Consider the following 14899-nt stretch of genomic DNA (forward strand, 5'->3'; position numbering starts at 1 on the left):
TATAATTAGTTTGGCCCAAAAATGTGAGACACTATTCATTTGTCTCAGAAAATTATGCATTCAGGGGCTCTTTAGTAAATAGAGTTTTCTCACAGACTTGTATCTTCTCTTCTGGGAAGCCTATTCAAAATGACAGATTTTACATAAAGAAGGTATTTTAGTGAATTACTGATGCATATTAATAAAATAGTTCCTAGGCCACAAATGTGTCAGCTGCTTAGTTTTAACAATAGGTCTTTTCTGACAGTACTCTGCAATCATAATTTCTTTGCACAAAGGACTCAGCGGGGTCCTGATAGTTTGAGGTGCTAATGGAAGTTCAGGTGCAACAGAATCTGGACCTCTAACAGGCAGAGGACCCACCCTGAAACACATCTATGCCCACTCAAGCAATACAACTTCTTAAACCCCAATTATGAACACAGTTCAAGGTCAAACTAATTATTCACAAGGAGTAGGAGGATAAAAATACTTGTTATAATTTAACATTTTACCTTTTAATAGAGTCTTCAAATTCATTCTTCACTGCTTCAGCTTTCATCTTCAGCTCATTTCGCTCTAAAATTAATCCGTCTAGCTCATTTTTCAATCTGAAGTTTTCTTGTAAAACCTCTGAAGCATGGGAATCGGTAAAAGTGTGAGGTAGGTAAAGCTTGCTGTCCAGGGCTGCAGGGAAGGGATTTGCATTTCCTTTACTTGGGTGCAAACCATCTCTTTTCAGCCTTGGAGCAGACGTTTCCTCTCTGCCCTTAGAGTTCTGGTTAGACAACAGCATCCTTCGCTCCTTTTGAAGCCTCTGCACGGTTTTGGAAAGGTCTTGGATTTCTCTCTTTTTTGCAGCCAGTTCTTCATTGAGTCTCACCAGTTTGGCTTTAGCATGAGCCTGTTCCACCTGGAACTCTATAGACTGGAAATCTTTGCCATCCTTATCATTTTTCTTGAGCTCCAGCTCAGCATTCCGTTGTTTAAGACTATCTATCTCAGCTTCCAGGTCTCTAACAGCAATCTCATGCATTTCTTTAATGTTGCTGAGCTCCTTCTCCAGTGCTGTAACCCTGGGGTTGTCGCGCTGGTTCTGGGGTGCCTCTTTCAATTTGCAGGCAAGTAGCTGCTCCTGCTCCTCTAGCCTCTGTTCGTACTGGATCTGAAGAACAGAATCCATGTAATAACACATTTCTGTTACACATTCACTAGTACAACACAATTATTAAATGTTTACTTGTGGCAGGCATATTGTTGATTAATGGAGTAGCACAAATGAGTGAGAGCAGAACAGTCCCAGCCACTGTGGAGTCCACAACCTAGAAGGGATGGGACAGAGGAGAGGGAGCACTAATAGCCGTATCAACTGCTGGCAATCACAGATCACGGCAAATGCTGTGAAAATCAGAGGGGCATGGGACCAACAGTGCTGGGAAAGGCAATTTCCCTGCCGGGCAGCTAAGAAAATGTTTCATTGGGGAAGTGATATTGTGCTGGGAGCTGAAGGACAGGAACATCTTCGCCAGGTGCAAGGGGAGGAAAAGCACTCCACTGAGAGGTAGCAGAGTTGACAAACTTCTGTGGCTGCAGCCAAACAGAAGAGAGAAGTGAGTGTATCTGGACAGAAGAAGCATGGTGGGAGAAAGGCCCAGAGGAAGACAGACCTGGCCACTCATGGATAAATATGCCACTATATAGCCTAAAAGCAACAGGAAACTGGTGATGGGGTAATAAAGGGGAGATACATGGAGAAGACAGAAATTAAAATAATTTTGGCTCTAGTCCAGGCCAGTTTTTATTAATGAGTACAGTATAGTGACATATTGTGACAAAGATACAGTAGAATGGAAAGGTACTGAGGACTAAGAAGGGCAAATGGCAGTAACCGAGGTATTGCTTTTTCCAACACATGAAGAAACTGAGGCTGAGAAAGGGTAAGTTACTAGTACAAAGTCTCAATGGATGAAGGGAGCCCAGAGAGTGTCACCTGACACTTGAGTTTCCAATACACTACAGTTGGAAGACCTTGTTGGCAAGACCTGTTACAAGTTAGAGTAGGCATGCAGAAGCGAGATGATTCTGACAAAGGCTTGGAGTAAGTATTCAGGAGAATGCAAGAAGGAACTGTCAGCTACATGCCCTAGGTTTGCTATGCAGTACTGAGGGAATTCTCGAGACATAGCACTCGAACATATGTGGTAACATTACTCACAACTGAGGCGTGGAGAGGGAAATGGGGTTAGCCAGTGCCCAGGGTGAGGAGGTGAAGGTACCTGAAAACTGAGTGGTTGCATGCACAGGAACCAGGGCTGGGAATGGGGTTGGAGGGGGTTTTCATGGGTTGAGCTAACTAGGCTGCAGCTCCTGCTGGTATACATGAAGGCAGAGTGTGTGGTGGGCAAGGTTAGGCTGGGCTGCAACATCCACTGGTTTGCATGTGGGATGGGGCTGGAGACAGAGATAACTGGGTGACTGTAACCACCAGCGTGTGGTTGGCTGATGTGGGTGATGAACTGAGCTGGACCCTGCACTGGCTGGCATATACAGGAGTCAGGTTGTGGTCATCTCTGGAGAGACTTCCCCCAACTGGATCACTAAACTCAGAACCCAAACCTCAAAATCACAGGATCTGTGGTCTGACCATGGAGTGCATGTGTCAGAACTAGGTCTCCACCTTTGCTGAGGCTTGTTCAGTGGATGGCATGCCCACATGCTCCTGGGGGGACATGCTAACCACTTTATTGAGGCCTGCAGAGGATGTCTAGTACCATGGAGGGCAGAACAAATTTGATAGCTTTCCTGCAAGCTTTGACAACAAGCATATGGACAAGTGGAGGCTTCAAGGTGGATGGAATATGTCAGCCAATGGAACTTGGAAGGATTTCCTCAACTTTGGAACAACAGATCTCAGAACTATCAAACTAATTAAGCAGTATCCTTAGAAAATGCCCTACATTGGGGACCCTGAGATGACACTGGGTAGCTGTACCCTATCCCCGGGTACTGATGCATTTCAGCTGTTGGGAGCAGCCTTCTCCTTTTATCTCCCCACTTTCCCTAGATACAGGAAAAAAAAAAAAGGAGAGAGGAAGGATTTGTCTCATCCACTTCCTCCCATTCCTTAACCCTCCTGATCCTAATTGGTGATCCACATAGGCATGCATCTTTCTCAAATATGTAAATATCATCAACAATAAAGAAATTCAAAGTTATTAAACAACAACAGAAGACTCAAGTGGTTAAAGGAGTCTACATTAGAATGTAGGGTAGTGAGAGCAGAAACTGAACCAGGTAGGGACTGAGAGACCTGAAAAAGAAAATGAAATAAAGGATATACAATCTCTTTGATGTGACCTTAATTACCTGCCTGGGTCAGCAAACTTTCCCGTTTCTGGAATCTAATAGTCTGACTTGTTGCTTTTCTCAGGCTAGAAATCTGCTGGGAATAAGAGCAGCTGAGCCCTTATCTTTATAATTAGGTAACAACATCTACTTTTCACAGGTGGCTAAAAGGATTATTCAAGATAAATGGGGATATTTTAAAAATTGGCTAAGAACACCTACTCAGGGGCGACTGGAAAGATGACCCAAGATAATCTGTGATGTTTGTGACAGCAGCTATGCATTCCTTGCAGAAACCATGTGACTTTACAAGGTTTTAAAATTAGGTAAATATCATGTCCTCTTTATATTTGGTCTGTTCTAGCACCTGTACTTTCTGATCTATTCCTGTTTCATGAAGGAATGCAAAACTCAGTAAGAAATTTTTGGGTGATGATCCCTTATTCCTGTCTTTCTCCCAAAACAAAAATTCCGTCTCTTGTTTTTCCTGTGCAGATATTTTTTACTGAAATTAATTTCAGATGTGGTTGGGTTTTTTCATTTGATATTGAATATTCATCAGGAGTGTTTCAATACAATTTTCACCATTTAATTTCCACTTAAACAGATACTGACAGTGAAGATTATCCGGTTTGACAATCTGTCTGAAACAGAAAGAAGTTTCTGAGAGACAGGAAGATAAGAGGGGTTTCATTTGCATCTACTGAGCCCTATCACAGTTTGTGAGAAAGGCTGCTGAGAGATGTGTGTTGAAGTGAGACACAAAGGCCCTACCCATTAGTCCATCTCCATGGCAACCTCATGCTTACCTTCATTTTCTGAAACTGTTGCTCCATGGTACGAAGGCTTTTCTTTGCTTCTTCATCTTTGCCCTCCAAATCAGCTTCTAGCTTTTTTATCCTTTTCTCCATAAATTCCACTGTATTTTTATCTCCTGTATCACCAGCTGCTGATGCAGCCAATATTAAAGCAGGTAAAGAATTGGGGTATCTTCTCTTTAGAATTCCTTCCATTTCCTTAACCTGGTATATATATTTTTAAACATACATAAGGTCACAAATACATACAAATAAAGCAGTTTAATGTATACACATAGATTATAGTATCTCTGAAATCTCAGCATAACTATAATCTATCTCAACTAAATAAAATGCACAGAAATAAATAATTTAAAATGTTACATCCCTAGATTACCTGATTAAGAACTAAAGCGGGGCCCAGTGCAATACCATAGTGGCTAAATCCTTGCCTTGCATGCAGTGGGATCCCACAGGGCGCTGGCTCTTATTCTGGCTGCTCCACTTCCCATCCAGCTCCCTGCTTGGGGCCTGGGAAAAAAGGAGAGGACGGCCCAAAGCCTTTGGACTCTGCGCTCGCGTGAGAGACCCAAAAGAAACTTCTAGCTTTGGACTGGCCATTATGGCCTCTTGGGAAGTGAACTAGCAGATGGAAGATCTTTCTCTTTGTATTTCCTTCTCTTTGTAATATCTGACTTTCCAATTAAAATAAATAAATCTTTAAAAAAAACTCTAACGTGCCCTATTGGCAACTAATTAACCATATTTTCTGACATTTATCTGAAACAAATATTCAGACTTTCTAGTGGTAGCCAACTTCCTTACAAATCTCTTCCCGCCCCCACCCCGGATCCAGACTACTGATCAAGAACTTTCATATATGCAAATTGGCATCCAAACCTTTTGTATCACCATGTAGGTTCCTAAGCACCTGCCTGCCCTGCAACAGTCACCTCTACCCAGTCCCTCTAAAAAGTCCCCTTCAAATGATGCTTATTTCAAGACTGATTTCTATCAACTGTGAACGGGAAGGTTATGTGCTATTTAGTGAAGTTTCCATGAAAGAGTATAAAAGTTTTTCAGCCTAAAAATAATTAGAAATGGAATGATCTCTGTAAGATGGAACTACGCACACAAACACAGCTTGACAGGCTGGTTCTGTGGCTTAGCATGTTATGATGTCACCTGCAGTGCCAGTATCCCGTATGGGTGCTGGTTCAAGTCCTGGTGGCTTCATATCCAATCCAGTTCCCTACTAGTGCACCTGGGAAAGCAGTGGTAGATGGCTTAAGTGCTTGGGACCCTGCAACCATGTGGATGACCCAGAGGAAGTTTCAGATTCTTGGCTTTGGTCACCAGGGCATAGTCTTGGCTACTATCGCCATTCGGGGAGTCCACCAGAGCACTGAAGATCTCTTCCTTTAACTCTTTTAAATAAATAACTAAATAAATAAATGTTAAAACAAGAAAGTACAGTTTGATATATCTGAATATAGGTTTACAAGTGTATCCAAGCTTTTTAAGAGGTATTACATTTCTTATGTCTGAAAAACATGTATTAATACATTATATACCTTGCTAAACAATTTCTTCTAGCTTATGAGTGTGTAAAAAATTCGAATTTGAAAGGTAGTTTAGTGTATTCGTCAAGAGTATGTTTATTGGGCCTGGCACGATGGACTATAGGCTAAAATCCTCGCTTGAACATGCTGGGATCTCATAAGAGTGCTGGTTCTAATCCTGGCAGCTCCACCTCCCATCCAGCTCCCTGCTTATGGCCTGGGAAAGCAGTGGACTACAGCCCAAGGCCTTGGGACCCTGTACCAGCATGTGAGACCTGGAAGAAGCTCCTGGCTCCTGGCCATTGCGGTCATTTGGGGAGTGAATCATCGTACAGAAGATCTTCCTCTCTGTCTCTCCTCCTGTTTGTATATCTGACTCTGCAATAAAAATAAATAAATCTTAAAAAAAAGTGTATATTTGTTTAGACTGTGTAACCAGCTTGAAGATCTTGTGTCAACTCCTCAATCTCAATCATCTGCCTTATGGGTAAAACGGAGATGACAACAGCATCAATTTCAAGAGGTTGATACAATCAAGACAGGATCAAATATCTTTTACCTTAATAAGCACTTAATAGAGTGCTCAGTATACACTGAGGACTTGATAAATGTTGGCATTTTTATGACTATCTCAAACTATTTTTCATAAGGAAAGAAGGGTTTTCAGTATTTAAAATTCTGCATATATACTCAAATTATTCATATTAGGCACCTAAAGTTCAAATCATTTGCAAAATTAAGTAAAGATTTCCTTTAGTAAAGCTATCTACATATTCACCGAGATATTATAAATTGGAATCTATTTATTCAAATTATACTTTACCTGCAAAATGTTTAAAGTTTTATCTTCTCTGGTATTGAAAATTCTAGTCATTTGAATGAGTTGTTAGCATATGGAGATACATGCTACACACAAACACAAATGCATACATGCCATGCATTAATGTGGGCTAAATTAAAATAATTTATGAATAAACTTATAAATGATGTATTAAAAGATTTAAGATAGTTGCAAACCTTAATATGTTAAACTATTACATTTCTGGATAAAATAAAATTTTATTGTATCTTCTTCAATTCTGCTTTTCAATATTATTGTTTAGTCAATGAAACCAATGTGACTGTTATAAATGCTTAACTATCAGTGAAAATTAAACTGAAAAACTCCATTAGATGAAATAATGAACAAGTAAACAAAATGTGAGATTTTCATTGTTAAATGTACCTAGTAGCTCCATTTTTACTATGCCTTACTTAGAAAAAGGTATTTTTAAAGTAATCTATCTCAGAATATGGTTCCAAAATGATTCTGAATGTATTGTTATGCACCTTGATTATAAAATCCATAAGGCTTAAAATCATTAGGAAAGAATGTTCATGGAAACAGAATAAGATCTAAAACATACATGCAGCGAACCAACTACACCATATTCTCTTCAATGAGGAATAATATTTTAGATACACATAATCTAAGGTAATAAGACTAATGTTTAATCCAAGTGCTAATAAAACCAGGCAGGTTATTTTTATAAAATGGTATACTCCTTCCTGGTCTACTGTGATCACCATTTAAAGTTTCAATTTAGTTCTTCAGAATGCATTATTTTTCACTCATACATTCAATATAACATGAAGTAGTAGTAGATGAGTAGCAATTCCTTTGGCCTTTTCTCTCTCACCGTCTGAATAACTTCTACATTGGCTTATTTAAGCCTTAAACAGTTAAGAAAATCCAAGCAATCCTGGAGTAGACTAATTTGAGGGTATCTGTAACTGTTTAAAAGACTTTGCTTGCTCTTTTCTTGGTCCGTGACCCAAACTATCCAATCATACCTTTTAACGTAAGAACAGCTTCTGTAAAAGTAACCAAATTAACTTTTGTCTGGTTTTCCTCCTCATAAAACTAGGCATTATTCATGCTGATGACCTCATAGTCACAATTATCATGACTTGACAACAGAATCATATTCCCTTATGAGCAAGGGCAAATTTCTTATTTTAACACTTATTTACGAATATAAAAGGTACATTACAGAAAGTTTTAAAATAGAATTAAAACTCTAATTCCCAAACAACTACCTCTCTGAAAATCACCTTTTATTCAAGAAGCTTCCACTCTTTGACTATTTATTAATGATCTATTTATTTGTTTTGAAGGCAGAGAGATAGGGGGAAGCAGAGGGTACAAGAGTGAGAGAGAAAGAGCTTCCACTCACTAGCTCACCCCATAAATGAACAGAACAGCAAAGGTTTGGCCAGACTGACACCAGGAACCAGGAAGTTCTTCCAAGTGTCCTACGTGGTTGCAGGGACCCAAGGACTCAGGTTTTCTTCTGTTGCTTTCCAAGGCACACAAGTAGGAAGCTGGATAGGAAGTTCAGCAGCTGGGACACAAACTGGAGCCCAAATGGGATGCCAGCACCATAGGGTGGCAGTTTGATTTTCTATGCTACAATCCTAGTCTAAATTCTTCTAATTTTACTGAAAAGTCTTCTAGCCATACTATTATGAAGCTTAAACAGCAAGTCAACAGCTCAAATTATAACCAGTTCTTTGGGAGGTTGAATTATCCAGTTTACAGGCTAACAGCCAATTCTTTACAACATCTCCCTAGCATTATTCTAACTCTATTTAGTGCTTCAAAACTTTGCTTCCTTCTTCCTACGTGTCGGAATAGAGCTAGGATACAAAATGACTGTCCATTGATAAATAAACCATCTTATAAATAAAGCACATTAACCTAAAAATTATAAAACTAAGGTTATATAGAATGATGCTATGTATTATTTTTATTAATGTTACCTTAAAACAAGAACTGAAACAAAAAAACCCACACCATTTATACAAAAATATTAATGAAAATTTACCCTTGACACATACCTGTCTCTCCAAATCCTGAATTTTTTTGGCCTCTGCTCTATCTTTTAAACGCATCTTCTGCTGGATGGATGGATTCCCAGATTCAGCTTTTACCTTCTCAATCTGCCAGTAAAGAAGATATTATGAAGCATATTAAAAAAAAAAGGCAAGGGGACAAATATTTGGTGTAGTATTTACAATGCTGCTTGTGAGGCCCACATCCCAGAGTAGACTTCCTGGGTTTGATTCCCAGTGCCACTTAGGGTATAGGGTATAACACACACTCTGCTAGGGACAACAGCTCAATGCTTGGGTCCTTGTCATCCTTGAGGTAGACCCACAATGAATTTCAGCCTCCTGGCTCCAGCCTAGATGTTGTGTACACCCGGGGAATGAACCAGTAGATGCAAGGTTCTCTCTGCCTTTCAAACAGTAGTTACATATTTTTCCCTTCAAAAATACACATGCAAGAAGAAAACACTGGGGGCGGGGGAGTAGCAGGGGAGTATAACATTGTTCTGTCTTTCACCTGCTCACTCACTCATTCATTCCTCAGTGAGCACTGACTACACTCATCTGAAATTTCAGTCACTCCTTAGGATTGGTCTGCAGCTGGAGAAATGGAGTGCAGACAGGATGAGGTACTGCTCTGATGCTATTTATGTTCCAAAGGAGGGAGACAGTTGATTCATTAGTCAATTCTAAGAGAAACAAGTGATATGAAGAAAGTAAGACCAAGTGAAGGAATACATACAGTCAGAATGGGTGGGAAGGGCTGCAACATTAGATACGAGAGTCAGGAAAGGTCTTTCCATGGAGCAGAGATTTGAGCTGCTAATTGAATGAGAAGTAGTGAGACATGGGAAGAACTGAGTCCAGAGTACTTGGAGCTACAGGATTAAGAGGAATGAAATGGGTAAGCTTGTCAATCACCAGGAGCTCTGGTGTGGCTGGAGAAGAGTGACTCGGGGTAGTGTAGGGTGGTTCTACCTAGATGGAGCTGAAGAGGCAACCGGGGCAGACTACCTTAGGACTTCCTGGAGAGTAAGGAGCCTACTTTTATTCTAAAATAGATGACATAACTAAATGCAGACCAAGATCACAGTTATTTTCATTAACAGTATTAAGAGTAATGATGTAATGGCCCTAGGTTATGGAGAACTGACATTCAGAACGAAAGCATTCATCTACAGAAAAGCACTGTGAAATGGTTTAGTACCTCGAGTTTGAGCTTCTCAATTTCTTCATTTGCTTCTTTAAGCCGAACAGCATCTCTATCCAGAAGTTCCTGATTTTCAGCATACCACTGTAATCTTTTTTGCAGGCGACTCATTTCTTGTTTATGTGTTTCTTCTAAAATTTTTATTTCATATAATTTTTCACCTATGAAATACAGTAATTTGATAACATGACTGTACTTTTTGAAAATATGGAAATGAATTACAGTGTTCTAATGAGAAATTAAAAAATCACGAATGAAGACATTATGAAAAAAGAAGAGGCATAAAAACAAATGGTGCTGCAACACAGCATCTAGTATATAATTATTAGTACAGAGAAACAAGACGCAGTGCTCTTAATTGAAATCTTAAACTGGGTACAAGATTGGTCATGCAAAAATTTGTGATGGATTAGTTGTTTCCCTAGATACTTCTATTATGGAAGTAAAGTTGCTTCCATAGGAAAAATAAATGTTGTTGGGAACAGGAGAAAAAAAAATGCCTACAATTGTATTAAACCATGGCAGACATTCAGGAATATGAACCATGTATTATTTGGTTTACCACAACAGACTTATAAAATGGGCATTAGTATTACTGTAGTTTACAGAGGAGGAAAGTAGATGTCATTTCTTGCCAACAGGTAAGAATATCCTTATTTATAGAGGTCTTACCCTGAAGCTTGCAATACTGTGGAGGAAAGATCATTACCTTGGTTAACAAGGGCTGCTGCCTGCGTTTCTACCTGCATCCTCATGTCATAAATTCCAGCCTACAAGTACATGGGACACTGCGCTCAGGAGGTGCAGCTGAGCAGCATCCCCTACTCCTCCACTTTCAAATCTTACTGTCAAGACCCAGCTCATGAATACTTCTGTTTGTTTATAATATTTCTTGAAGTTTTCTGAATTCTTAACCTCTTTTGTTTTTCAAGAGGATCATGCACTGTTTATCTCTGCATTCTAGTAAAAGCACAATGCAGTTATCATTCATTTGAGAAACACTGAAAAGCTTACATTTCAGATTCAGGGGGTTAAAAAAGACAAAGTTTGCCCTTAGTTCACAGTCTAGTTAAGATGACAGAGAAATAACTAAACAGAAAATGCTATGAATTTAATATAATTCTTGATTTCTTTGATTGCAATGATTGCTATTAAAAGTAATCAAATGCATCTTTTTAAAAATAACTAATTAAAAATGTTTCTACAATTGCCACACAATTCAAGAGACAGCATCTTGATTATACCATTCTATTTCTATTACTTAGGATCCAAAACTACAACAAGGTCTATCCATGCAAAGGTACAGTGTTGAAGCTTAATGTTTTACCTGTCGCATAAGCTATCTGATCTTTGGCTTGGTCTCTCTCCCTCTTCATTTTCTCCAAGTCTACTTCAAGAGCTTGTTTGTCTTGCTTCAGTCTTTTGATGTCCTCCAATAAGTTGTTTTTTTCTTTCTTGACATTCAAAGAAATATAGAAACAGGTCATTCTCAACCACAATAAATTATGGTATGATCTCTCTGTTGCCCATGCCATAAGTACTGCTGTGAAATAGTTTTCCTAACTCTTAGGTGTAATTTTATTATTACCATCTACTCCACCCTAGCTTATTAGAAGCAGTCCTAATACTCTTAGCATAGCATTAAAAACTTTCCTATCAATTGCTCTAATTGGTTATATTAAAGACTCACTAATTCTCTGGCTGGATTGATGCAATAACCTCCTACTAGTCTCATTCTCCCATTGTAAACCTCTATGGATTATTCTCTTCTCAAAAAGGAACTGTTAGCTAGAGGAACCACTGCAAGGGGTTAGTTAATACCACTCTTTTGTATGAAAGTCTGGGAGTTCCTTCCCATAGATATAGCCAAATCCTTACCACGATCCTCTAGTTCGCATAACCCAGCCTTGCCAACCACTGACGTCACCTACATTAAATCTTTGCCTCTCATTCTATTCAACCAGAGATGCTCTTGTACTTCTCTGAGCACTGAGCACACTCCCACCTCCAGAGGTTTATACCACTGTCTCCTTTACTTGCATGTCTCTGTCCCCATGCAGCCCAGTAGTTAGCTTCTTCACATCACCAGATCAGGAAACTTATACAGAATTTTCTTTTTCATAATACACATCTCCAGGAACTTTAAAAAAAGTCCTTCATACTATTAATTTTAAAACAGAAATTTAGTTTAGCTGCAACATAAAAAAATGCTTAAACATAAAAACAATGAATTTTCAATATGCCCTATATTCCATACAACTTCCAATAGCCTGAAGTGCTATGTATCATTTTTTAAGATTTATTTATTTTTATTGGAAAGGTATATATACCTTAACAGTGTGTGTGTGCATATATATGCATACATACATAAATATATAGACACACATATATATATATATAGAGAGAGAGAGAGAGAGAGAGAGAGAAAGGAGATACAGATAGAGAAAAATCTTCTGTCCACAAGTGGCTCTGCAAAGGCTGGAGCTAAGTCCATACAAAGCCAGGAGTCAGGAGCTTCCTACTTCTTTGTCAAGTTAGTGCAAGGCCCCAAGGCTTTGGGCCATCCTCTACTGCTTTCCCAGACCACAAGTAGGGAGCTGGATGGGAAGTGGAAGGGACATGAACTGGCGTCTATATGGGATCCTGGTGCATGAAGGTGAGGATTTAGCCACTAAGTTACTGCGCTCGGCCCATGTTATGTACCATTCTTTTGCTTGACAAAAATGCTTATCCATCAAAGTTTAGTTCAACTTAAACTCAAGTATTCTTGGTAACTTTGGCACTCCTACAAACTATTACTGCCTTCATACCCTGTATCACATGATATTGATTTGTGAAAAGACTTCTTTCATTATACAGAGCTCTATTTAGGGAAAGACTGATTTATTACTATCTGTTTTTGGCATTGAGTACATGGCCTGAACTCAACAGACCGACGCTGAATGCCTAATTGCCGAAGAAAATCTTGAACTTGCTGGCAGTACAGCGGGCAGAGTTGAATTTCAAGATAACCAATTTTTTTTGAACATCCTAATTTTTTTTTGAATTTTGAATTTTATGGTACAATTCTACAGAGTCTAGGATTCCCCAATCCCCAAGCTCCCACTTCTTGACTGATGTTCCCAATGTATACATATTGTTACAACAGTATTGTCCTAAAACAAAACAAAACAAAACAAAAAAAACCCAAAAAACAGTATAGTCCTTCATAAGGGGTTATAATTCATCAGTGTTATTTAAGTGACCAATTTTTATAAATTCTATTAAGCATATTACCATATCTTAAAATTTAAAATTCAATTTAAAAAAGACAACAAGTGCATGCATAGAGTATGGTATAATCTTGGATTTTAGCTGCACCACGTTTTCAGCTGAATTGCATTGCTTAATCTTCTGTGTGACCAGAAGGTGTCTTTTCAGGAAAGCACTGATCTTCAAATTTTTGAATATTCAATATCTTTCTGCAGATACCTTCTATTTAATAAGTTCATTCAATTTAGAAATGTGCTCCAGGAGTGTCTGCTTTGATGAAATACAGAACTGTAGAATTCAACGGAACTTTACTATACTTCATTTTACCCAAAAGACTGAGCAGTGACAGAATTCAATGTACTTTAAGTAACTTTAGTTCTGTCATGTCCACTGTAGGACTTGGACAGAGACAGCCCACTTTCAAGAAAGCCACTGTGTTTCATCAGTTCTGAGGGGCACAGGGCTTTGGACAGGCACATACTTTCCCTCATTTAAGTCACTGAGTAGCTGTAGTGACATTGAAAGGGAACTTGGCCTGCCTCTGACCTTATCACCCACCTCTGCTGTCCTCATCCAGTTCAGACTCCAGGCCATCTAGAAGGTAACAAGAGCCTATCTGACTCAGGGATTTTGCATCTGCTCTTCCCTCTGGCTTGAAGACTCAATCCGGGTACAGTTGGCTGCTGCTTCTCTTTAGCCTTCAACTCTGAGTTTTTCTTGTCCACACTTGCTGCCTTACCTCTACTTCACTGCCTGGTACTCTGCATTGATTTTCTGCAAAGCATTTACTTCTATCTGCAATGAGTTATTTATATTTTGACTGTCTTTCCCACTGGAATTTCTGTTCTGAACAAATGAGATCTGTTTTGTTTACTTTCTGTATTTCAATACTAGGTGAGTGCCCGGCACGTGACAGGTACCCACCAGAAGCTGACTGAATGAATAAATGTTGTTTTCAGCTGTCTGGCATACTACAAGGAAAGGCATCAGCACCTCAGCTTTTATTATGCTTCTAGCCACACTTTATAAAGAATTGGCCGATATTTTAAGAATACACTGGTATTAATTTTTAAGGTATAAATTGCACAAACATACTTGCTTTGATTGTTATTAAAGATTTATTCTGTTTTTTTTTTTAAGTTATTATCATCTGAGAGGCAGAGAAGCACAGCTCCCAACCTCTGGAGCACAATGCCTAGTTTGCTGGGCTGAGACTTCAGATTCTCTTATGGGATGCAGGTGTCCCCAACAGTGGCTTAACCTGCTGCATCAGTGTAGCATCATCTGTACTTCAAATCATCTAAATTCAAAAACCAAAATCAGGGCCTGGCGGCGTGGCCTAGCGGCTTAAGTCCTCACCTTGAATGCCCTGGGATCCCATATGGGCGCCGGTTCTAATCCCGGCAGCTACACTTCCCATCCAGCTCCCTGCTTGTGGCCCGGGAAAGCAGTCGAGGACAGCCCAAAGCCTTGGGACCCTGCACCCGTGTGGGAGACCCGGAGGAGGCTCCTGGCTTCGGATCAGCATAGCATCGGCCGTTGCGCTCACTTGGGGAGTGAATCATTGGACGGAAGATCTTCCTCTCTGTCTCTCCTCTTCTCTGTATATCTGATTTTCCAATAAATAAATAAATAAATAAATCTTTAAAAAAAACACCAAAATCAATAACAAGTATGCTTATAATACATTTTCAATATCTGTGCACAAAAAATTCACCTTTTTTGATTATTAACGCTTTCCATTATTTAAAATTTTTTTCTTTCAAGGAAATCTGCCTTTGATGGCTTCACTATGGGCCAAGATGTATATTTTCACTTAAATTTTCAACAAGACTCATAGTACTTTTTTTCTCTAAGAGATTTTATTTATTTCAAAGAGTTCC

General features: G+C 39.1%; 1 protein-coding gene across 1 annotated transcript in view; it reads right to left on the reverse strand.

Moving 5' to 3' along the window:
* Positions 1 to 14899, reverse strand: part of CEP162 (centrosomal protein 162) — a 67378-nt gene that overhangs the window by 11283 nt on the left and 41196 nt on the right. The window contains exons 18-22 of the mRNA XM_040983707.1: positions 11092 to 11218; positions 9762 to 9925; positions 8564 to 8665; positions 4134 to 4346; positions 495 to 1144 (exon numbers count right to left, since the gene is read on the reverse strand). Coding sequence (XP_040839641.1) covers positions 495 to 1144; positions 4134 to 4346; positions 8564 to 8665; positions 9762 to 9925; positions 11092 to 11218 — 1256 coding nt within the window. The remainder of the gene's footprint in view (positions 1 to 494; positions 1145 to 4133; positions 4347 to 8563; positions 8666 to 9761; positions 9926 to 11091; positions 11219 to 14899) is intronic.

Source organism: Ochotona curzoniae, unplaced genomic scaffold, assembly GCF_017591425.1.
Source record: "Ochotona curzoniae isolate NIBS_2020 unplaced genomic scaffold, NIBS_Ocur_1.0 contig_3819, whole genome shotgun sequence".
In the NCBI taxonomy this organism is placed as follows: Eukaryota; Metazoa; Chordata; class Mammalia; order Lagomorpha; family Ochotonidae; genus Ochotona; species Ochotona curzoniae.